Source organism: Geotrypetes seraphini, chromosome 11 (genome assembly GCF_902459505.1).
Source record: "Geotrypetes seraphini chromosome 11, aGeoSer1.1, whole genome shotgun sequence".
Taxonomy (NCBI): domain Eukaryota; kingdom Metazoa; phylum Chordata; class Amphibia; order Gymnophiona; family Dermophiidae; genus Geotrypetes; species Geotrypetes seraphini.
Genome location: NC_047094.1, coordinates 112,560,710 through 112,585,649, shown reverse-complemented (window position 1 = coordinate 112,585,649; position 24,940 = coordinate 112,560,710). Strand labels below are relative to the sequence as shown.

General features: G+C 42.5%; 2 protein-coding genes across 5 annotated transcripts in view; one reads left to right on the top strand and one right to left on the bottom strand.

Annotated features, from left to right (window-relative positions):
• The window catches only part of ZMYND8 (zinc finger MYND-type containing 8), a 191,582-nt gene extending 185,499 nt beyond the window's left edge, over positions 1-6,083 (bottom strand). Inside the window, exon 1 of the mRNA XM_033963697.1 lies at positions 5,946-6,083. The gene's annotated coding sequence lies outside the window, so the exon portion shown is untranslated. The remainder of the gene's footprint in view (positions 1-5,945) is intronic.
• Positions 6,084-6,160: 77 nt separating this feature from the next.
• The window catches only part of LOC117369305 (translocating chain-associated membrane protein 1-like 1), an 86,423-nt gene continuing 67,643 nt past the window's right edge, over positions 6,161-24,940 (top strand). For 2 of the 4 annotated variants that reach the window (XR_004541118.1, XM_033963701.1), the window contains exon 1: positions 22,369-22,649. Coding sequence is in view for 1 of the 4 variants with exons in the window: in XM_033963701.1 (XP_033819592.1) it covers positions 22,530-22,649 (120 nt within the window). In the remaining 3 variants the exon portion in view is untranslated. The other 2 variants (XM_033963702.1, XM_033963703.1) reach the window with 2 other exon arrangements.

Genomic DNA, 24,940 nt, shown 5'->3' with positions numbered 1-24,940 from the left:
ATCTACTGTGGGGACACCCCAGTATTTCTACAACTGGATCAGAATAACACCATATTAAAATTAGACGTAATAGTAGTAATAATATGGGTGTAAACTGGAAAATTATCTGGAAGATAATGTTTTTTGTGATTCCATAATTAAGGGTTAAGAAAAGACAATTTACTCCTAGGTATTAGCAATGCTCAGCTGCAAAGTGCCCTACTCCAACCATAAAATGAGCTTTTAACCTAACTGTTTTTTACCCCTCTTATGGCTAACTCATACCCGGGTATATTAATGTAGCTTAATCTTTGCAAATCAATACCTCACAGGGATCTTTGCTACAAGTTTATAATTAAACATTATATTCAGTAACAATGTATTGCATTATGATAGTGTGTAAAGCCAGGAGTAATGCACTTACCCTAAAATGGCATTATTGCTACATGAATTTTATTATCAAGCATATCATTTTAGGGGGGAGGCACAGCAAGCTTTTCTGGAAGTGAAAGCAGTTAGCTTAGCAGGGTTTAAAATGTTTGGATAATTTCCTAAAAGAAAAAAGTCCAGAAGCTATTATTAAGATAGACTTCGGAAAATCCGCTGCTTATTATTAGGATAGGCAGCATAAAATCTGCTTACTCTTGGGATCTTGCCAGTATGTCCTAAGTATTTATTTATTCAGTTTTCTAAACCATTCTCCCAGGTATGGCAACGCTTATGTTCTTTTGCTCTTATGAAGAGTTTAAACATGCAGGGAGATGGCTTTTTGTTCTAGCACTCGATCCTCTCATCAGAGACATACTGAGTACCCTGGATATATCAGGGGTCTCCATTGGGTCTGAAACGTTCAAACTTTCCATATTTGCCAATGACCTACTGGTCCACATTACATATCTTGAAACATCTTTGCTAGCATTACTGGAAATCTTTGCTGAATTTGGGGATTTTTCCAGACTTAAACTAAATCTGACTAAATCAGAATATTTAGCAACGCTACCAGGGTGGACTCCAAGGGTTTTTTTCCGCTGTCCCTTATGGCGGGCCCAACATTTCTTTAAATACCTGGGTATCTATTTGGGCTCAGACCCTGCCACCTTATATGAGCTTAATGTCTCCCATTTATTGGCCGTTACAAAATCTCACTTTCAATGGTCGACATCCCTGCCTTTGTTCCTACTAGGACGCAATGTTTAAATGGTCTTTTTGCCCGCTTCTGCTGGGGAGGGGGTGGGAAGAAGGCTAAATTGTAGCTGGATGAGGCTTCCGGATATAAAGCTTTATAATACGGCCTGCTTCCTGCGTAATATGGGAGACTGGTTGACTCATACTACTTATTTCACACCTTTGGGGATGGAGACCTCATGGTGTACAACACCATAAGAACATAAGAATTGTCGCTGCTGGGTCACACCAGTGGTTTCAAGTTTCAAGTTTATTAAAAATTTGTTTGACCGCTTAATCCAACTTCTAAGCGGTTAATATAATAAAATTACACAAAAACAAATTAAACATATTAAAACAGGGAAGACAAATGACTTACTCAAACATAAGGCAACAAAAGGGCAGATGGGGAGGAACTACAATAAGTATAGGATAGATAAGTCATAAAGGCTAAAACAGTAGGTTAGGTAAAAAATTGTCGAAAAAAAAAAAGAAAGTGGCCATTTAACAAAAAGCGTCTCGGAATAGAAATGTTTTTAATGCTATTTTAAATTGTTTTATATCTAATTCGTTACGGAGATTTATAGGCAGTAGATTCCAAAGTGAAGGGGCAGTGACAGCAAAGTTGTTGGTGTGTAAAGTATTTATTGATTTTAATGATGGTATAACTAAAAGATTTTGAGAAGTGGAACGAAGGGATTTTGTTGTTACATACGGAATTAAAAGACTGTTAATAAAACCAGGTTGATTATTCATTTTAGTTGTAAATGTTAAAAGTAAAATTTTATAATTAATTCTGTATTTGACTGGCAGCCAATGAGCGTCGACTAAAAGAGGGGTGACGTGATCATATTTCTTTGCCCCGCTAATGATTTTAATAGCGGTATTTTGAATGATCTGCAATCGTCTGATCTCCTTTTTTGTGATACCCTTATAGAGGGCATTACAGTAATCTAAACACGAAATAACCAATGAGTGAATTAGAGTTTTCAATGCGGCAGCTTTCAGTAACTTAGAAAGGGAACGAATCATTCTTAATCTATAGAAACATTTCTGGACAACTGTGCTGATATGAGAATGATATGAAAATTTGCTGTCAAGAGTAACGCCTAAAAGTTTTAAAGTTGAAACAATTTTAATGTGAGTAGATTCAAATTTCAATGGAGTGTTGTACCTTCTTTTAACGGACCTTCTTTTAATTTGGTTTTATTGATATTCAATGAAAGTTTATTGACGTCCAACCATGTTTTAATTTTTTCCAATTTGTGATTAATGAGAGCTAATTCTTCCTTATTATTTAAATCGATAGAATGGAGAAGTTGGACATCATCCGCGTAAGCAAATGTAGTGAAACCGATAGATTGTGAAACCGTCAGAAGAGGTGATAAAAAAATATTGAAAAGTAAAGAAGATAGTATAGATCCTTGCGGGATTCCGTATTTGCATGACATGCAGCGGCCCTTAGGTCAAAGACCAGTGCTCTTTATCTGTCATCATTTACTATGGGGTCCTTATACTAAGGCGTGCTAGCCATGTTTAGCGTACGCTAAATGCTAACACATCCGTTATAGTCTATGGACGTGTTAGGATTTAGCACATGCTAAACATGGCTAGCCCACCTTAGTAAAAGGATCCCTATGTTCAGGGCAGGATTAACCAATAGGCCAAGTAGTCGCGTGCCTAGGGCTGAAATGGTTAGGGGGGCCCGATGAAGGAGGGCATCAACATTGTTTTTTCCAAACGGTGATGGGCCCCTCCAGCATCGATCGGCAACGCAGGCCCCCCCCCCCCTTAGTACAGTGGAAAGCAAGACAAGCAAGCAACGCAGGTAAGAAAGGCAACGGGAACTGTAATTGTGCAAGCGATGATGCTTGCCCAAAGCTTCCCTCTGACGCAGCTTCCTGTTTTCGCCTGGGCGCATGGTGGGGTAGGGTGGGGCAGGGAGGCCCAGTAAATTTGTGTGCCTAGGGGCCCTCGATGAATTAATCCTGCCCTACCTATGTTATTACAAAACTGATCTCAATTTTTCTTCAGTTTCATGGCTAAGGACCACATATGTTTACCCTTTCCTTTCTTAAACAGATACTCTTCGATATGGATTTTTTTTTTTACTCCTAGTATCCAAAGGCACAAGTGTCACATAACACAATTAAAATGAACATGCAGTCTAAGATCACATCTAGAATTTTAGGGAAAATTAAGTGGGAAGAGATGATGGCTTTAGAAAGACAAATAATATTAACATTTATAGTAAGTTGGAATAATGGCTGCTTTAGCCACTTATAGGGCTCTGGGCAAGTTTTTGAGTATTTAAATAGATCTGTTTATTAAACTTGGGGCTCCTTTTACTAAGATGCGTTAGGGCCTTAACGCGTGGAATAGCTAAATTGCCGCGTGCATTAGACCTTAACACCAGCATTGAGCTGGCATTATTCTAGAAGTGTACCGCATGGTTTAGCGCATGGTAATTTTGTGCGTGCGCTAAAAACACTTAGAAAAAAGGAGCCCTTGGTGTATTATATTTTGTATTTATAAGAATTCCAATCATACAGATAGTCCCTCCTTTCTATCTTCTATCATACCATTAGATATTACTGACCAGCTACAAAGTAAATTCTTGGGGGAGTGGGAGGACTTTTCCTGGACCTGCTGCTGGCCTTTATCCTTGCAACAGAGAGCTAAGAGATCCACTCTGCCCTACCTGCCTCAACACATCCACACACCTGTCACTTACCCAGTGCACCTCTATGGCCCTCTGATGCCTAACATCTGTGTTGAGCAATTGAGGGGAAAGCAGTAACAGCCATTCTTTAGACTTTTTTTTTTTTTTTAGCAGCATGGGCTGTGTAGCAGTGCCTAGCCAGCTGCAGTCATGATCCCTAGTGGTAATATGCACCAATACAATGCAGTACCATGGAGAAAAGATGCACCAGCAGCAAATGGATTCAGGGCTAAATCTAACAACGGGCAACAGGTTGGCTGAGTACAGAAGAGCCAGCCAAGCAAGCTCCTTCATTGTGCTCAGGGAGGGGATTAATATATATATGCTTGACATCCCCAATAATTTGGAAATGCTGTTATCTGCGACTTCGTCATCTTTATGCAGGGGCCTGAAGCAGCTGCCCCTTTAGTCCATAGGTATAAACATCCTGGAACTCGAGGTAGTCAACTAATTGTGGTTGATCAGGTAAAACTAAGATATTTTCTGCTTTGTTTTTAGAAACCATCCTTCTTGCTTAAATGGCTACTGCCATTCTATCCAGTTGCCAGAAATCTGTTACTGGCCTTTAGAAGCTGGTTAAAGATGCCTTTAGGAAAATCTGCTTACTAATTCTTTTCAATTGGTTCAGATTCCCACCTATTTCAATAAGAACCTAATCCAACAAAATTAAATCCATTTTCTGAAAATACAGTAGAATGATCAGCACTTTCAGTTTTCTGTCTTTTGTCAGGCCCAAAGCAGATCTTTTTTTTTTTTTTGGATGCATGGTTTACCTTATGTGAGCTAAAATGCTAGATTAAAATTAACACAGATTTTTGTTGTTGTTGTTACTTGCATTGCAGCACAGCTAAAAGCGAGATCCAAGCAGTTCAACCATTAACTTGGCAAACATTAATGAATGCGAAACTCTCAGTTTTCAATTAAGGAAATACAGAAGTAGTCATAATATGAAATACAAAGAAACACTTGTGGGAAGCAATAGTTTCAGTGAAAGAAAATGTATTCCTATTGTTTCCTGTACAAACAAATCTTTATTACCCTTTGAAATCACATGATGCTCATCAAGGAAGCACGGTACATCTAAAAACCGCTACCACGTTTGTAAGACACTCTTTTCAAAAGGCGGCGGTCACAATGCTGGTGCAGTAAATGCACCAAAGCCCATAGGAATTGAAAGGGCTTTGGTGCATTTACGGTGGCAGAACTGCTACCACAGCTTTGTAAAAGGGGCCCTAAGGTGCGCTAATTAATTAATGCACTTTAAGTTCCATACAGCCTATAGCAGGGGTGTCAAAGTCCCTCCTCGAGGGCCGCAATCCAGTTGGGTTTTCAGGATTTCCCCAATGAATATGCATGAGATCTATTGGCATGCACTGCTTTCATTGTATGCTAACAGATCTCATGCATATTCATTGGGGGAATCCTGAAAACCCGACTGGATTGTGGCCCTCGAGGAGGGACTTTGACACCCCTGGCCTATAGGTATACAATGGTCTGCACTCAAATTGTTACTGTGCCTTAGTACAGTGGTTCCCAACCCTGTCCTGGAGGACCACCAGGCCAATCAGGTTTTCAGGCTAGCCCTAATGAATATGCATGGAGCAGATTTGCATGCCTGTCACTTCTATTATTTGCAAATCTCTCTCATGCATAATCATTAGGACTAGCCTGAAAACCTGATTGGCCTGGAGGTCCTCCAGGACAGGGTTGGGAACCACTGCCTTAGTATGTCCCTTAAGTAAATCATCTAGGTCAAACACAATTTAACTCCATTCCTATGCAAATGTTTCCTCTTATAACATCAATAATAATTTTATAGGTATTAGAGTTCAAAAAATGTAATTGAGTGTCATAATATGTAGTACAGAAAGGACCAGGTACAGTTCAGGAATGTTTTTTCCCTTAATCTTGTTCCTGCTTTAAGGTGCAGGCGAAGTGGCAGATTTCAAAACATCAAAAAGGCAACAGGCAGAAAACTCCTCTCCTACTTGACATTTAATGCATACACTTGATACTTTGTTTGTTTGGTCTATATCACATAAATAAATCTATAAACACTTGGCCTAGTCTCGCCCCTCACCTTGCAGGTATTGTGCAGGAGAGAAAGCAACGGTTTAGAACCGGAACGCTTTTCAAACGCATTGTCCGAATCACACGGAAACCCCTTCTCCGCCGGCGACGCAGCGAGGCAAAAGGCGCGCTACAACCACGCCTACTTCTTCCAGGCCACGCCCCGTTTCCCTTCCGATAGGATAAAGAGTTAAAGCCCCGCCTTCCTGCTTGCCTTCAGCGGGAATCGGGCGGGACCTTTCTTTGGGTTGTAGGCGGGGTTTAATGTTACCTGTTCGGCCAGGCGTTTTCCTTCGCTTTGCTTGCTGAACTCGGCTAAAGCTGTCGTTTTAATGCGTTATCGAACTTGTCCCACTCACACTGGACCTGTATCCGTTTTCAGACCTCTACATAGCACATTCAGGGTGGGCCAAAAGTAGGTATATAGCATTTATTATTTCTTTTTATTTTACAGGTGTCATGAATAACATTGGTGTGAAGTTTTTGTATCAGTTACATCTTTTGCTTTTACCTGATTGTCATTCAATATTGTATTATACCCTATTCTATACCTTGATGAAAGCCACAGTGTGATAACGGGGTGAAATGTCAGTATAGCAACCTTGAATAGGGCACCATAGACAACTACTATAACCAGTAACATAGGTTGGTCCGATAACTGCTCTCAGAAAACTTAAGCACCCTTCTACTAAAATGCATTAAGGGGTTTAACAGGCTATGCCAAAGAATTTGAATGCAGTGGCAAGTCCAAAACTAACATTATGCCAAAAAGGTGGAGGGAATGGAACTTGCACACTGCTTTTTTTGTGGTTACACATTCAAAGTGGTTTACATGTGTACAAGTACTTATTCCCCTCCCCCCCCCCCTTTTTACAAAACCGTGGAAGCAGTTTTTATGCAAGCTGGTGTGCTGAATGCTCTGCGCTGCTCCCGACACTCATAGAATTCCTATGAGTAACACGAGCAGTGCAGAGCATTCAGCGTGCCAGCCTGTATTAAAAACTGTTTCCGCAGTTTTGTAAAAAAGGGGGGGAGGGGATAAGTATCTGGGGTAATGGCGAATTAAGTGACTTGCACAGGGAGAAACTGGGATTTGATCCCACAACCTAGAGGTGCTGAGGCAGCAGATCTACCACTAGACCATTCCTCACTATTTTTCATTGCAGGCCATGTGTTAACATTCAAATTAATAGTGGTACCTGTTTCATGTTAACACAGAACTATCTTGGCACCTCCTATTTAGGAGGCGGTAAGTGGGCCCACGTAAACTCTGCATTGGCCAGTTTGTGTGCAGTAAGTATGATGCAATAGCTGGCTAATGCTCTCACAAGTAGCATAGTAAGGGGATGGCAGGGCTTGGACTGCCCCAGGTGGTGTCTTGATGGGGGCACCTGTTATCCTTTCTGCTCCCATTCCTTCCCACTACTCCTCCCTCTCCCCCAGTGGCGTACCAAGGGGGGGCGGGGGGGGAGGTCCGCCCCGGGTACCAAGCCCTGAGGGGGTGCTCCCGGTCCGGTCCAGTTCCCCCCCCCTGCGCCGGGTGTCGCGTCTGGAAACAGCCTGCAGCAAGATCGCGATGCCAGAGATCTTTGCCTACTTCGACTGTTTCCTCCGCCACGGTCCTGCCCCTCCTCTGATGTCAGAGGAGGGGCGGGACCGCGGCGGAGGAAACAGCCGAAGCAGGCAAAGATCTCTGGCATCGCGCGATCTTGTTGCAGGCTGTTTCCCCAGGGCAGTAGCGTACCAAGGGGGGCGAGGGGGAGGTCCATCCCGGGTGCCGCCTTAGGGGGGGGGTGCACAGCTGGCCCGGTCCCTATCGCGCTCCTACCCTCCCAGCGAAAGCAGCATCGGCGCCATTATCGAAAAAGGTAATGGCGCCAGGCCTTGGAGCACCAAGGCAGACCGCTTCTCCCCCCTCCCAGCCGAAACCCCGCTGACCATCCTATCTCTCCCCCCCCCCAAGTGAACCTTTCCGACCCTCCCAGCGAAAGCAGCAAACCTCCCTCCAATAGCGTCGGCTTTCTCCTCCCTCTGCCGCATCACTGATGACGTCATCAGTAACGCGGCAGAGGGAGGAGAAAGCCGCGAAGGAGGTTTGCTGCTCTCGCTGGGAAGGTCGGAAAGGTTCACGGGGGGGAGAGATAGGAGGATCAGCGGGGGTTCGGCTGGGAGGGGGGAGAAGCGGACTGCCTCGGTGCTCCATTACCTTCTTCGGGCAGCAGCAGCGTTTACAATTCGCTGCTGTTGCCGGCTTCAGGCCTTGTTCTCTGCCGGGTCCTGCCTACTTCCAGTTTTCATGAAGACAGGACCCGACAGAGAGGAAGGCCTGAAGCGGGCAACAGCAGTGAATTGTGAATGCTGCTGCTGCCCGATGAAGTTCAGGACATCAGGACATCGGGGAAGGAGCAGGGAGAAATCGGCTGCTGGCTTGGGGGTGAGGGTAGGGAAAGAATCGTGGAAGTGGAGAAATCGGCACGATGGCTTTGTGCGGGCTAGGGGGAGAGAGAAAGAAAGGAAAAAATAAAGAGGGGGCCAGGGGGAGAGAGAAAGAAAGGCAGAAAGAAAGAGGGGTCAGGGGGAGAGAGAAAGAAAGGCAGAAAGAAAGAGGGGGACCAAGGGGAGAGAAAGAAAGGCAGAAATAAAGAGGGGGTCAAGGGGGAGAGAAAGAAAGGCAGAAAGAAAGAGGAGGGCCAGGGGGAGAGAGAAAGAAAGGCAGAAAGAAAGAGGGGGACCAAGGGGAGAGAAAGAAAGGCAGAAATAAAGAGGGGGGTCAAGGGGGAGAGAAAGAAAGGCAGAAAGAAAGAGGGGGGCCAGGAGGAGAGAGAAAGAAAGGCAGAAATAAAGAGGGGAGCCAGGGGGAGAGAGAAAGAAGAAGGACCAGAAGAAGGACCAGAGACTCATGAAATCACCAGACAAAAAAGTAGGAAAAATGATTTTATTTTCAACTTAGTGATCAAAATGTGTCCGTTTTGAAAATTTATATCTGCTGTCTATATTTTGCACTATGGCCCCCTTTTACTAAACCGCAATAGAGTTTTTTAGCGCAGGGAGCCTATGAGCGTCGAGAGCAGCGTGGGGCATTCAGTGCAGCTCCCTACGCTAAAAACCGCAATCGCAGTTTAGTAAAAAGGGAGGGGGAATATTTGTCTATTTTTGTATAGTTGTTACTGAGGTGACATTGCATAAAGTCATCTGCCTTGACCTCTTTGAAAACCCGCGGAATATAAATGATAATTAACATTTTCTCTGCGTACAGCGTGCTTTGTGTTTTTAAAATTTTATTGTTGGTAGATCATTTTGACTTGGCCACAAAGGTAAGGGGGAGGGAGGGGAACTGCTGAAAGACATCTAGTAATCCTTGCAGGCTTGACTGCAGGGAATTATTTTTGTAAAATCATGTTTTGTTATGTGACTGGCATTATCTAGACTTTAATTTCTATGAATGAATAGAATGAAAATGATATAAAATTACTTGCTTGTTTTTATGTGCGTGCGCTGAAGGAAAGTGGAGAGAGAGTGGGCTGAGGATGCTGAAGGGAAATGGGGAAGAAAGTGGGGAGAAGACGCTGATTTATAAATTGACAATTGTACAGAATATTGTTTCTTTTTATACTTTAATATAAACAATTCAAGGCTTGTGTGGATGGAATCAGTTGGTTTGCGGGGATGGGGACCGAGCTTACGGGGATTAGTCCAATAAAATGGTATTTTTTTATTTCTCATTATTTGTTTTATTTTTATTTGTTAATTTATAAAGTGGTGATTGTTATGTATCAGTTTTTTCAAATTTACATCTACTGTCTTTATATTTTGCACTGTATTAGAGGACATGTGTTACTGTTTTTTGTGGTGTTGCATTGTATCCAGGGTCTGGTTTCTTGGCGGATCAGTTTAACTTTTGTCTACATATTTCTATTTTTAGTTTGTGATTATTCCATTTTGGGCGAGGGTGTATCTCTGTTCTGTGTGTATGAAAAAGACATAGTTTTCAGTTGGCATTGACTACAGGACCAATTGACTGTGCGGGATCTGGCTTGTTTAGTTTTACAATGTATGTGTTGGTGTTCTAGTGCTCACTGCAGTGTTTAAGATGCAGCCTTTTCCTAGGTACACTCTTGTGGTGCGATATGTAGATTGGTACTAAAAATCATATTTTTCATATAGATGGGGGGGTGTCAAAAAATGATGGGCCCCGGGTGCCACATACCCTAGGTACGCCACTGCTCTCCCCCACTCATTTCCCCAGTACCTCTAGCTCTTCTCTGGCGCAAGCAACAATGTCAATCTGCTGCTCACGCCAGTGTTGGCTCTCCCTCTGATGTCACTTCCAGGCTCACATCTAGGAAGTGACATCAGAGGGAGAGCCGATGCCATTGTGGGCTGCAAATTGGTGATGCTGCTCATGCTGGGAAAGTTAAAGAGGTATGAGGGAAGGAAGAGGGTGGGGGAGGAGCACCTATCACTCTTGCTACACCACTGGCTTTCTCCACCTATTCTACGTTCCCTAACATAAAAATTCAGTAATGCTGTTTAATATGTGTAAACGGACAAATGATGGTAAAACTCCTTAAGAGAGTTGTGTGGTAGCCTGTTTCTGCATGCTCTTAAGGAATAGTATTAAGTCAACTATTTACATCACACTTCTCTGCTCATTTCCTAGGTGCCCACCTGTCATGTTCTCAACGATATTTAAAAAGTTAGCTTGTATCCCTCCCACAAACCTGGAAGTGTCGCTGCCGCCAATAGCAGCTACACTCCAGGCTGGGGGGATAGAGGCAGGGATGTCTGAGTGTCGGTTGTGGGCAGAGAGAGGGGCCACGTCAATCCGGACGTGCCATGGGTTTACGTTGCGGCTGCACTCTGAGTTGCGAGAGGGAAGGCAGGCAGAGCAGACAGGCACAGAGTTCAGAAACTGGCATGGGAACGAGCCATGATATGGGAAGAGTGCCATGGCAGAAGAAAAAAAAAAAAATGGCCAGCTGTTGGTGTTGCCCATGAGCTTGGGGAGCTGCAGGCCTTGGATGGAGAGAGCCCAGGTGAGCCCCAAGCAGTCGCAACACATTCCCCTAGGAACTTTTATTTAAGAGCCTGCCTCCAAGAAATTTTATGTGAAGGCCTGCCCTTGAAGTTGGTTTAAAGCCCGCTTCCAAGAACTCCATGTAAAGCCTGCCTCTAGATTCAGTGTTACTTAGCATAGGATGGGTGGGAAGAGCTGAACTAAAAGGAGCTCAGAAGTCACTGCTGTTGGGGGCGGGATAGATAGGAACCCCCCCTTTCCATATTTTATTTTCTTTTGTATTTAGTTAGTCCATGGTCCCTTTTGTTAGAAGAACCCCCCCCCCTCCCTTTTTTACATGACTGGGGATCCGGATTTAGGGTTTTGCTTTAGTAGGTACCCTGGAGTTCCTGAATTGGCCAGCTGGTCCCACCTGCCCGCAGAGATGTGCACTCCGAAGCACGATGGTACACTTGCAATGTGACAGCTGCAATTTCTCCAGAGACTTTCCTAGACCAGTAACACTGCATGCACACAGATTTAGGGTACTAGACCCGGTTTATCCCACTATAACATAGTCAGATCTGAGTACTTGAGTTACCTGTAGACATTCCTTGTATGATACTTATCTGATAAGATGAGCCAGTTAAAGTGCTGAGGGAAACAAAGATATAATTCAGTTTGTATGCAAATGGGTGCAATGGTTTAGATTTTACAGACTTCAACTTGAACTCAAGTGGTAACTTTAACACCCTGTTACCTTTATAACTTTACAACCCACCGGAAGATCTTACCTAACATTCTTCATCTATTCAATAAACTTATAATTTTTATCTTGTCGAATCCCTTGTTTGGCGTTATTTGTGAACCTCCACTAGTTACTGTGATCATTCCACCAATTTATATTTAGAAGTAATTTCACCACTAGAGGGATCACAATACATTAGTTAAGTTACCCCCTCCCCCCTCTTTTCCAAACAGTAGTGCCATTTTCAATTTCAGTCGCAGCAATAACAGCTCCGACGCTCAGACAATTCCTATGAATGTCGGAGCTGTTACCACTGCAGCCGACGCTAAAAACCGCACTACAGTTTGGTAAAAAAAAAAAAAAAGGGGGGGGGGTGTTAGTTAGTTAATGGTTGATTTTTTTTATATCCCGTGACCTCCCAGGACAGCTCAGAATGGGTTACAAGTTTACATACATATTAAAGTGAATTTATGTGAGGTGATGGCAAACATGGCGTGGCAGGACATTGACAGATGGCAAAACAGTTAGCAAAGCATGGTAAAAAACATAACATAAATCATTTTTCAAATGGTAGTGCTCCACACTTAATCTCCAAAAATACGGATGGGTTACTGCTTCAATCCCACTCCTTACATAAAGTAGAATACTGTTAAATTACTAAAGTATTACATAATAAATATTTAAAGAAATTTATATTCCTTTAATCTCATATATATACTTTTCTGCTTTTATCCTAAGCCCAACAAGACTGTTCCTGAAAAAGCTCGGATACTGGTAGTAGGGAGCGAAACGGAGATCTTCCGTCAGGCAGTAAAACTTTGTTTCAAGCTAAGTACAATCATAACAATTACAACGCATGGGGATTATAATGATAATTTAAGCAAAATAGAGATTAAAAGAAAAGAGATAGAATAATACATAAATAATTCGATAAGAATAAAGAGTATCAAGGACCGATGATAGCTCACAAGTATGTTGTACGCCGAGACTTGTTCTAGTGGCAGTGCAACAGTGAGCGCTTGAGATCCATTAGAAATCTCTTTTATTCTACTTTATGTAAGGAGTGTGGTTGAAGCAAAAAACATAACATGACATTGTCTGATGAGACATAGCATGATGAGTATTCTATATGACAGATATAGCATGGCAAACATTTAATGACAAACAGTATTATAAGTATGGCAAACATAGCTTAGTTTGGTAAACATATTATATATACAAGCACAGCATGGCAAACATACCCCCTCTTTTACTAAGGTGTCCATAGAATAGAATGGACGCGTTAGCGTTTAGTGTGTGCTAAAATGGCTAGCACGCCTTAGTAAAAGGACCTCATAGTATTACCGTGTTTCCCCCCAAATAAGACAGTGTCATTAATTTTGGATCAAAAAAATGCACTAGGGCTTATTTTCGGGTATGTCTTATTTTTTTAATGTACAACAATCATCTTTCCCTTTCTCTCCTCTACCCCAATTCTTTCTCTTTCCTTTCTCTCCCCCCCCCCCAGGTGCAGCATAATTCCAACCCTCCCACCATGAGAGTGACATACCTCCGCTCTGAGGCCTCCCAAAACAGCAAGGGTGGGAGTTGCTGAATTGGGGACATTCGGGGGGGGGGCGCTTTGGGGTCGATCATAACTAGGGCTTATTTTTGGGTTAGGGCTTATATTAGAAATATCTTTAAAAATCATGCTAGGGCTTATTTTCGGGGAAACAGGGTATATATACAAACATAGCATGGTAGACATAGTATACAAGTGTGGCTAACCTAGTATGATATGACAGTTTGATATGTAACATGGTAGAACCTAGCGTGTAAGATATGGACTGGCAAATACTGTATAGTGGGCATAGCATAGTAGACATTGTGTGGCAAATATAGCATGAAAGATACAATGTTTAGTAAGTTCAAGTTCAAGTTTATTTGATAAATCGCCTATATAAAATATTCTAAGCAATGTACAGTTTAAAACAACTTATGGGGGAACAAACAATCCTAAAACAAATTTTAACAAATTTTAAAAACATTAATTTAGAAAACAAACAGTATTAAAACATAAAAGGTTTCTTTATGTACAGTGGTGCCTCGCATAACGAACGCCTTGCACAGCGAATGCTGCACACAACGAACTTCATGTCATGATTCATACAACGAACTTCGTTTCACACAACGAAGTCGCCCGAGCTTCCACGATCGCTGCCGATGTATTGAATCCTTCCGCGCAGGCACTGCAGGCAGTCATTAGTCACTGCGCTTGACGCGTTTCACATAATGAACTTTTCACATAACAAACTTGCTCCTGGAACGAATTAAGTTCGTTGTGTGAGGCACCACTGTATATAGTTTAGTGACAAACTGGATACACAAGGAGGGAGGGAGAAAAGTTACAATTATCTCAGTCTAGGAAAAGTAGAGACAAAAAAGGGTAAAAACACAAAGGGGAGGAGGAAAAGAATAGAATGGAAAAGGAAGAAGAAAAAATAATCATAAATTTAAATGATTAGTTAGTAAAAGCATCATTATATAAAAATGTTTTTAAAAGTTTTTTGAACGAGATGAGGTCTTTTTCTTTTCTAATAAAGAGTGGCAGAGCATTCCAAGTTTGAGGAGCTAAAACAGAAAACATTTCATTTCTCCTTGTACCTACTATTTTTAAAGACGGGACTGATAATAGATCTTGAGATAACGATCGGAGAGATCGGGGAGAATAATGTGGAATAATCATTCTAGATATGAACTTTGGTTCGTTAAATAACAGTGCTTTAAAAACTAAAAATGCTATTTTAAAAGTAATTCGGTGATTAATAGGCAACCAGTGGGATTTGATCAGTAGTGGTGTTACATGGTCGTATTTTTTTGCTTTGTGAACGAGTTTTATTGCAGTTTTTTGGATAATTTGAAGTCTCTTCTTTTCTTTTTGCGGTACGTTAAACAGCAGAGAGTTGCAGTAATCTAGTTTTGAAATGATCATAGAATGGATAAGTATGTTAATAGATTTTGGTTCTAGAAATGATGAAATGGATCGTACTAGACGGAGTTTATAGAAACAGGATTTAATGATTTGGCTAATGTGATTAGAGTATGGGAGAAAAGGTGATAGTATGCCAAAATGTGGCAAAGCATTTTATAGTGTAAAAAACCCCAAAAACAAACAAACCAAAAACAACCCCACACGGTGTGGTTGGACATAGTAGATAGTACAATGGGATCTTGCACCGTGGGGCTATTATACCATGGGAGGTGACTTGGTAGGGCAGGACATTATATGATGGGCAATATTAAGTGTGACAGTTCATGGTACAGTGGGCAAAGCGCATCAGCGTTTGAGACTTGTGATAGCGGAGGGCTGGTGCTCTTCTTTGTAAGGTTTGGGAATTTAAGTAGGGAAGAAGTGAGTTTTTATTGCCTTCCTTGAAGCTTAGTAGACCACCTTTTTTTGTTGTTGTTGTTACTTTTTTCTCTCTGTTTCAAATTTACAATCACTTCAAAATATCAGTATAGTATAAGATATAGGTGGGGTGGGATTGGGAAATATAATAATTGCTAATTGTTTTATTATTAATAGATGGGTGGGTGGGAAGGGATTCTTTTATATTTTAATGATTATAAGTAAGATTGTCAAGTGATTTGTTTAAAAATTTTTCTGATTGATTATTATACACTTGTTGTAAGATATGAAAATGAATAAAGATTTACAAACCAAAATATCAGTGATAATGAAATTACAGAAAGGAAAAAAGAATCAAAATATCAGGAAAAGAAAATTATGTTTAATACAGTCCACAAATGATCAGAAATAAGATCCAATATATCAAGAAATAATAAAAGAAGTAAATTTAAGAAAATCATTTCCTGGAGGCTTTCCCGCATCTTTGTCTCAGCCCGAGAATGGCAAGATTTTTCCCCTCCCCATAGGAGTATCATACAACCACCCTAATCTCCTCTTTAGCTATCAAGAAATCTGCTAGCTGTTTAGGGTCAAAGAAAGTAAAGGTTACACCAGAGGTAGGCAATTCCGTTCCTCGAGAGCCGGAGTCAGGTCAGGTTTTCAGGATATCCACAATGAATATGTATGAGATGGATTTGCATGCACTGCCTCCTAGAGATGCAAATGTATCTCATGCATATTTATTGTGGATATCCTGAAAACCTGACCTGGCTCCAGCTCTCGATTATCCCTGGATTACACCCTCCAAGAAAACAAGACAAATGCAAGGAAATTTTAATACAAAATCAGCTCCCAAAGCAATCATTCTCGGTTGAAAGACCAAGAATGTTTGACGCCTCTATTGTGCATCTCTAGATAAATCAGGAAATATACGTAAATTTGAACCCATAAACTGTTGATTCATATTACAGAAATACAAATGGAAAACATTATTGCAATTCAGCTCCAAAGCAAATGTTAAAATTAGAGTCAGTCTCTGGGTAACTGTTTAAAGAGACGATTCCAGAAAGTCAGTTAAGTTCACCACCGGATTCTCATTTTCCCGAGGTCCCGACACCTTCTATTCCTCTCACAGAAACATATTGAGCTCTTGCTATCGGTGGAAGTGCCTCATCTGGAATCTTAAGGATCTTCTTCAAATATCACCTCACCAAGTCCACCGCTGAAATCAGAGGGAACTTGGGAAAATGTAAGAATCTCAAGTTATTCCTCCTTAATTGATTTTCCAAGTATTTAGTCATTCGATGGGTTAAGGCAGGGGTGCCCAAAAGGTCGATCGCGATTGACCAGTAGATCGCAAAGGCAACGTGAGTTGATTGCAGAGCCAATACTGGGCTCTGTGATAGACTCGTATTGCCTTCACATTCTACCTACATCCTGACGCTGTAAACAGGATACAGAAGCTCCAGGCCGACCAGCCTTCCTTTCCCCGATGTCAATTCCGATGTCAGAGAGGAAGTTCCTGGCTGGCCTGGAACTTCCTCTCTGACATTACATCAGGGAGAGGAAGGTTGGTTGGCCCGACCCTTCTACATCGGGAAGCTGGGAGAGCTTGAGGTGGCAGTGGCTTGGGGGCCTGTTCCTTGATGGTGGCAGTGGCTTGGGGGAGGGCAGGGAGAAAGAAAGAAAGAAGGGGCAGGCAGGGAGACAGAAAGAAAGAAGGGAAACAAACAGAAAGAAAGGGTGCCTGGAGAGAGAAAGAAAGAAAGGGGACAGGGAGAGAAGAAGAAAAAGTTGGGGGAGGGAATGAGGTCTGGAGGAGAGGAAGCATACAGAAGGTTGAAAGAAGGGAAGAAATATTGGATGCACGTCAGAAGTAGAAAGTGCAACCAGAGACTTATGAAATCACCAGACAAGAAAGGTAGGAAAAATGATTTTTTCAATTTAGTGATCAAAATGTGTCCGTTTTGAGAATTTATATCTGCTGTCTATATTTTGCACTATGGCCCCCTTTTACTAAACCACAATAGCGGCTTTTAGTGTAGGGAGCCTATGATCGTCAAGAGCAGCTCTCTATGCTAAAAACTGCTATTGCGAGTTAGTAAAAAGGGAGGGGAGTATATTTGTCTATTTTTGTATAGTTGTTACTGAGGTGACATTGCAGAATCATCTGCCTTGACCTCTTTGAAACCCCCCAGAATATAAATAATTCACATTTTCTCTGCGTACAGTGTGCTTTGTGGGGTTTTTTAAACAAAATTTTTATTGTTAGTAGATCATTTTGACTTGGTCATTTTAAAAGTAGCTCGCAAGCCCAAAAAGTGTGGGCACCCCTGGGTTAAGGTCTTATCTTTCACCAAAGCTACTCTCAGATTCTGTACCTCCTCTACTTTCTGCTCCAAAGATGTTACTTTCTCCAGTTGTTGAACTAAGCCCTGAAACTAAGAAGCAATTTGTTCAGAAACATTTTTAATTTCACCTTCCATTTGATGTTTTTTTTTAATGAGCATGGAGCTTGGGTAGTCTTTTCTGTTCAATCTGCTTCAGATTTCAGGTTTATGAAAAGTTTTGATATACTGCCTTATCAAATATCAAAGCGGTTTTTACAAAGTAAAATTCAAAATAGAAAAAGACAGTAAAAGCATATTCCAAAACCTCAACAAGGAGACAAAGCAACAGACAAGACTTACTGCAATGAAAAGAAATGGGGCAGAACTACAATATTTAGATAGGAAAGATCGGGAAGGGGATGCAAGCACATCAGTCATGAAATCCAGGCTGATGAAGATTTAAAAACTTCCATAACACATCCTTAAAAAGACGATCGATCATAGATCAAATGCATCTTTAAACAGAAATGCTTTTAAACTGGCTTTGAATTTATCAAGGGACGTAATCTCTCTTAAATAGCTAGGCGCCAAATTCCAAATTGTTGGTGCCGTAACAGAAAAAAATACTATTTCTCATCTTGTTAATATATCTTAATGAGGGGATAGACAGCAGATTTTGATTGGAAGAATGTAGAGAACGTTGAGTGATATGTCCTTACCATTTCTTCCTTTACTATTCAGTTGGTACCTCGCCATTATCATGTTTGGGTAATGCATTTACATTACCTCTCACGGTAACAGAGCAACAGTCATAGTCAAAGCTGAATTTGCTTTTGAAACTGTTCTGGGTACAGCAAGGGGGAATGCTCCTTGTGACCTTGGGCAAGTCACTTAATCCCCCCATTGTCCCAGATACATTAGACAGATTGTGAGCCTGCCAGGACAGGGAAAAATTCTTCAGTACCCAAATAAATTAATGTAAACCATTCTGAGCTCCCATGGGAGAATGGTATAGAAAATTGAATGAATGAATGAATAAATATGCATACCAAGCATCCACTCAACCTTGTTAGCTTTGTGTTCTTCAGATGTCTCCTTAAAGACACAGAGTCAGAACAGCGGCAACTCCTATAGTGGTACCTCTTTCTGCCCAAGCACCACTAGCAGCTATTTACTTTGCCTAGTAGGAAGTTACGATGAAGTTACGACTGATTTATTTTGGTCACACCACCAGAAGGAAGAGATCACAGGAGAAGGACGTCGTGTTTGGAAAGATTGAAGGAACCAGGCGACCTGCAATCAGATGGCTGGACATGTTGAAAACAACCGTGGGGATGACGCTGGAGGACCTTTCCAGACTAGCACAAAAAACAGATTTTTTTTTTTTAGATCAGCAAATTCATCAAGTTGCTAGGATTCGAGCATGGCACCTAACAACAGTAGGAAGTTTAAGCAGCTATCTACTTTACCAATAGGAAGACCACAGAATAGCAGGAGATCTCTCTTAATTAAGAATTCTTTACTCTTTTCATTATTAGCAACATTATACTTTTCAAGGCAGTCGGTGGACAAAATGATACAAGGGCTGCTTTGAATGCCTTCTTCTCTTTTGGTCTCACATACAGTAGATACAAACTCTACAAGGCAGAGTAGCACATCATCATCACTTCTTGGGGCCCAGCAAGGTCATTCTTTGACTACCCATGTCTTCACTTCGTTACTGACCTGACTTTCCATATTTTCTTTCTTTCTGGTGAAACAGGCTTATATCCACATGGATCTGGCAACTTTTGTCTACGAGTTTGTGTTCCCAGATAGCACAGTTGGAACTCAAGGATTTTGCCAGTAACAAATGTTGCTAAGATACAGTTGCTTGTGCAATCAATATGTCACAAAAGACACATGGTCGTCATTACATCATAATTAGGGAGAACAGTAAAAATGAACATTTTTTTTAACGTTATATCAGTCATAGGGACAATTTTTTCCCAAAAAATCATTGAGGGTACTGAATCCAACGTAAATGACTTCTCCCTCGACAGTGAAGGCGCTTGTTCAATATTTGGGGTGCTCAAACACCCACAGAGATTGCCTCCTATGATATCAGTATCTTAGCAAGTGTAGGAGTTAAAACACGGACCCCCAAGGAGCTAAAAGTGCATAGCCTTAAAAAGAAAGTGGCCATGGTGGGGTCCCCAGGAATTCTAGGTGGACCTCGCAGATTTTGCTCACTGTATGGATCCTTGTTTTCACTCCCACGGACATCATGGATCCCGCTGGAAGGAGAAAGATGAAGATGCATGGGGTGAGCGGGGTCCGGGAGTGAAAACAAGGATCCTTGAAGACCCCCATGCCACGGCCGCTTTCTTTTTAAGGCCGTGTGGTAGACATCCACGAGGTCCATGGAATACTCATTTACAGGTCCGTCAAGAGAGAAACTGAAATTACAAACCGCAGCTTTCAAAACCAAGGTAAGCAGATTTTTAGGGGCGGGCGGTTATGATCTGCGAGGTCCATAGGGTCTGCGAGGTCATGTTTTACCCAGTTCTAAGATTTAGCACAAGTTGGCACTGGTCTGAGCAATAGGACAGGATATTTCTGAGATTAATTTATCCTTGCTGTAAAAGTATAAATGGTATATTATTTTATCCTTTAACAGTTTTTCTTGGGTATTCTTTCAGGTCTTCAGAAATGTCAGTATTAGCCAACTTTTTTCAATGACTAAAATATTTCATTCACACTGGCCTCGTCAAAAGATCCGATTATTCGCTTTTTTTTTTTTTTTTAAATAATTGTAAAGTGCTATGTGCTATATGCTTTTTTCATTCAATTTAAATTATGTTAATGAGTTAAACTTATCTTTCTTTAAAGTTGTTCATATCGGGAAGGGACCTGCTGCTTCAACATGTTTCACCGTGAAAAAGAAGAGTCCCCCCTTTGTAACTTATTGCACCATCCCGACCTTGTAACTTCTCTCGAACTTCTTCTTGACGCTTTTGGTTGTTGCCTAGGATGGGGAGGAGCTGGTGGTGTCTCCGGATCCGTGAAGTGGGATCGTGCTGTGAACTCCTCCTCCCGGTTGTCCGATGGAGGCAGAGTGCTGTATTCTTCGGGAGTTGCCCATGAGCATCCGCCGCCCACCGAAAGCAGTGCGGCCCGGCGCTGGATTGTTCTGTCTCTGTGCATCTTCTGCCTGGAAGCGATGAGTCAGGGCTGGAGTAGCTGGAAAGCCTGAGCTGATATCTGCCCCGTTTTGACTTTTGCCGTCTGGACTTTTGCTGATTCAGGAAATAAGTCTGGACTTCTGCCAGACTTATTTGATTTTGGTTTTCAGTTTTTTCTTCCAGTTTATGAATTATTTTAAATTTTATTCCATTGTTTTTACCCCTATTCTTATTTTATTAACTGAATTCTATTGTTTAACGGTTCCTCCCTTCTATTCCTTTTTACATATTCCTTTAATTCATTTAGCTATCATTTACATAGATGGTGCTCCTGTCTGTAAAGTTAGGAATTTCTATGAAATATTCTACATGCTTCTCTCCTCTCCACTCCTTCCTGCCCTTTATAGTCCTCCCTACCCTCTTCTAACCCCTTCCTCTGTAATGTCGCCTAGAGCAGTGGTTCCCAACCCTGTCCTGGAGGACCACCAGGCCAGTCGGGTTTTCAGGATCGTCCTAATGAATATGCATGGAGCAGATTTGCATGCTTGGCACCTCCATTATATGCAGATCTCTCTCATGCATATTCATTAGGGTTATCCTGAAACCCGACTGGCCTGGTGGTCCTCCAGGACAAGGTTGGGAACCACTGGCCTAGAGCTTGTATAGGTATGTGTGACACACAAATGGAAGAAATAAAAAAAATAAAATGATATTGTCTTGATATACCATTTATAAGTTGTGGACAATATTAATGAATTTTGCTATATAGAGACATTGTGGTGTGGTACAAGTAAAAGTGGCCTTCAATAACAGTGGCAAAACATTATTGCAGGGTGTGATAAATAAAATGGTATAAGGATGGAGAGAAGTGAGGGTCATTCAGGGTGAATGAAGTCCAGAAAGGTAGTACCTGCATGTGAGACACAAGAGAACCAGAATATTAGAAAATAGTGAGAGAGCAATAGAAGAGACATGGAGATATAAAGGTTTGGGAGGGGGACAGAGAGATCTGCAGGATCAGAGAAAGGGAAATAAATTTGACATCAAATGTTTTGCAGTATTTGCAAGCAGTGAATGCGGTTTTGCAGGTCAGGTTTCCTAAGGGCTCCTTTTACTAAGCCGCGCCAGCAGTTTAACGCGCGCTAAACCGTGGGACGCGCTAGCTGCTACCGCCTCCTCTTTAGCAGGCGGTAGTTTTTGGCCAAGCGGGGGTTAGCGCGTGATGAAAAGTCATGCACGTTAACCCTGCTAGCGTGGTTTAAGGGTCCTTTTATAAAGTTGTGGTAGGGGTATAAAGCACGTAATACTGTGCGTTAAACCGCCTGCCGCGCTAGTTTTTTAGCTGGCCGCTGGGGTTTGTGCCTGATGAAATGTCCGACGCACTAACCCCGCTAGCGCGGCTTGATAAAAGAAGCCCTAAGTTTCCCTAACAATCCCTAGCCAACCGCGGTGCAGCGCCCAGACTTCTGCCACCGCAGCATCCCAAAAGAAGGGCTTTCCCCAGGCGAGGGGAGGGAATTAGGGCACGCACGGCACGCGCACCACTTCCCCACACGAATCTCTCCACCACGAGCCAGTTTTCGACCAATCGCCCCGATTGGCTTAGACCGAGATCACTCAAACCTTCGGCCGCCTCCGGGGCTTTAGTGAATATTTTTTTTGTTTTGTTTTTCTTCCTCCCTCCCCCGCCCTTCTTCTCTCCCGACTGGCCGAACGCCTTGTCGATCACGCCAGGGACGTCTCGCGATTGGCTCCGCTCAGGCGTCTCGCTTCTCGGCGTTTCGGGCGACGTGCGCTGCGAGTTGTGCGTAAGGAGGAGGCGGGGCGGGCCGGCAGGACGGTTGATTTTCGGTTTGCCTCCGGACAGGAGGGGGAGGGGCGGGGGAGGTTTGGTGTCCGTTCGCTCTGCCCTCGTTGTTGTCCTATGGTACAGGGCGGGCGCTGAGCCCCCCCCCTCCCCCAGCCAGCATGGGTCTGCGGAAGAAAGCGAAGAGCCCCCCGGTCTTCAGCCACGAGTTCGTGATTCAAAACCACGCCGATATGGTGTCGTGCGTGGCCATGGTGGTCCTGCTGGGCCTCATGTTCGAGGTATTGGGAGGCCGCTGCCTGTGCAACTTCTGTAACGGGAAAAGAGAAAGCCCCGCCTTGTCCCCGCGCGCCTAACAGTGAACCACTTGTAGGGCTTCTCAAGTTTCTTAAAAGCCTTGTGCCAGCAAACCGAGGTTAACGGTTTTACTTGCTGGGGTCATTTGAAAAAAAAAAAAGCAGCTCTTTTGCGGTAGAGATGCGAAGAATATGTGTTCCAGAAAAAGGGGGGGGGGAGGGAAGAGTCAAAAGATTTAACAACTTCAAATATAAGGCCTTTGAATTCGTGGGAAATTCTTAGTAGTATGAGGACAAACGACACAAAATCTAATCGTGTCGGTTTGCAAAATGTTGTCTGACCCTGGCACTGAGACGCACATTCTTGGTAGTCGCATCGTTAGTTTGAGTTAAGGACAAAACCCTCAGTTTTGCAAGTCTTTACAAACGAAATAGTTCCAGTCTTGCATAGAATAACATTTGGTTTATATCCGTAGGAGACTAGAGAGAGCTGCAAATGAAATGATCAGATCCTCGGCATAGGTTCTTTCTCATATTTCCATTTAGTTTGCCGCCTCCCCCCGCCCCCCCCCCTTTTTAACTAATTTCAGTACTACCCTAGATGTACAACTTCCTCTCCCTCATTGTTGTGTACATTATCAAAAAATTCAAGCAGCTGAATTGCACCTGCCAGAAAAGTGAAAATTTCGTGAGCTGATACCACATTGTCTCTGCAAACAATATAGTACATGCATTTTTGAAAGCGCATCAGTCCCTTCTCAAAACCTGTACAATAACCTTTTTGTTTTTTAGAGTCCTGTGGTTGGTATCAATTTTATAGTTTTACATGGGGTGCGTCTTAGCCAGATCATTGGGACTGTTTTCATGACCGTGAAGAAAGCCACAGTTTGATGGGTGAAATGTCAGTTTCGCACAGCACCATGGACAACTGCTATAACCAATAATATTTGTTGGTCTAATAGCTTATCACATCTGTGGAACCTTTGTTCTCTTGCTTTTTTTTTTTCTGGGGGGGGGGGGGGAGTTGTCACCAATGGGAAGCCATTGCTTTACTGTTACAATGTTATTCCTTCCTATATTAAGCTCTTGTAAACCGTGCTGAGCTCTATAATTATGGAGAGGATGCGGTTTAGTTTAGTTACAACCCTTTCAAAAAACTTCTTGTTTGTAAATTTAAGTTGTCAAGTGCAACATAACTTACTATGATTCCATAATATCATCTAGAACTTTATACTAAAAAAAAAAACCCTTTCTCCTTATGTAATGAAGCAGTAGTATTAGTATATTGTAGCTAGTAAACATTTACAGAACTGCTTGTTGATTTTCTGTGTTAGGATTCATAGGCTGTTTGGGAAACAACAGCTTTGTTTGTTATGATAAGAGTAATACCTGCAAACATGCTTTTGCACCAGCAGTAGGATGGGTATTTGTGTGCTTTGCAAACTCTTTTTAATCAAAAAGTGCCATTCTATTCTTTTTATCACTTTATTTGCCCTTCTCTGCACCTTTTCTAGTTCTTCTGTGTATTTAATATGAGTACTGTGTGCAGTTCTAGTTGCCACAATGTGTGGTGGTATTCTCTGTTCTTTTGCATATACAGTGCTCCCCCGCGAATTTGCGGTTGGCGGCCCCGGTCATTTGCAGTATTTTCTGACCGCGAATGACCGGGCAGGGGAGGCAGGAGAGGTAAGTGATTAGCTTCACCAAAAAATTGTTCCAGTTTTCGCATGTCTTTAATTCTCCCTCCGTCTCGGCCCCATTTGCAAAAGTTGCTACGCCAGTGGCGCAGCGTAAGGGCCGCAGTGACGCGTGGCATTTACAGCGAGACCATGGCGTGGTTGGTCTGAGAATCTTCATGCGGTGCTTGGGAGAAGTAGGAGGGGCTCTTTTTGGCTACGCGGAGGGAATTCTTTGCAGCAGCAGCTCTCCTCGTCTTAATAACTGTTTCCAGAGGCTGTTGAATTCCATCCACCTCCTCGATGCACACGTTGTGCAATTATGCCTTCCTCCCTCCCCGCGCAGCAACCATGAAAAGGCTGTACCGTAGCAGCGATATAACGAAAACCAGCAGACAGTACCGACACTTCAAGAACAGAGAGTTTGCCGTAATTTAATGGAAACATCTCCCCTTTAGGTGGTTGCCCTCTCCTGTCTCCCCTGCCTAAAAACTGTATTCACGGTTTTTCAAAATTCGCGGGGGTTCCTGGAGTATTTGTTAAATTCTGGTCTCCTTATCTTAAGAAAGATATAGTGGCACTAGAAAAGGTTCCAAGAAC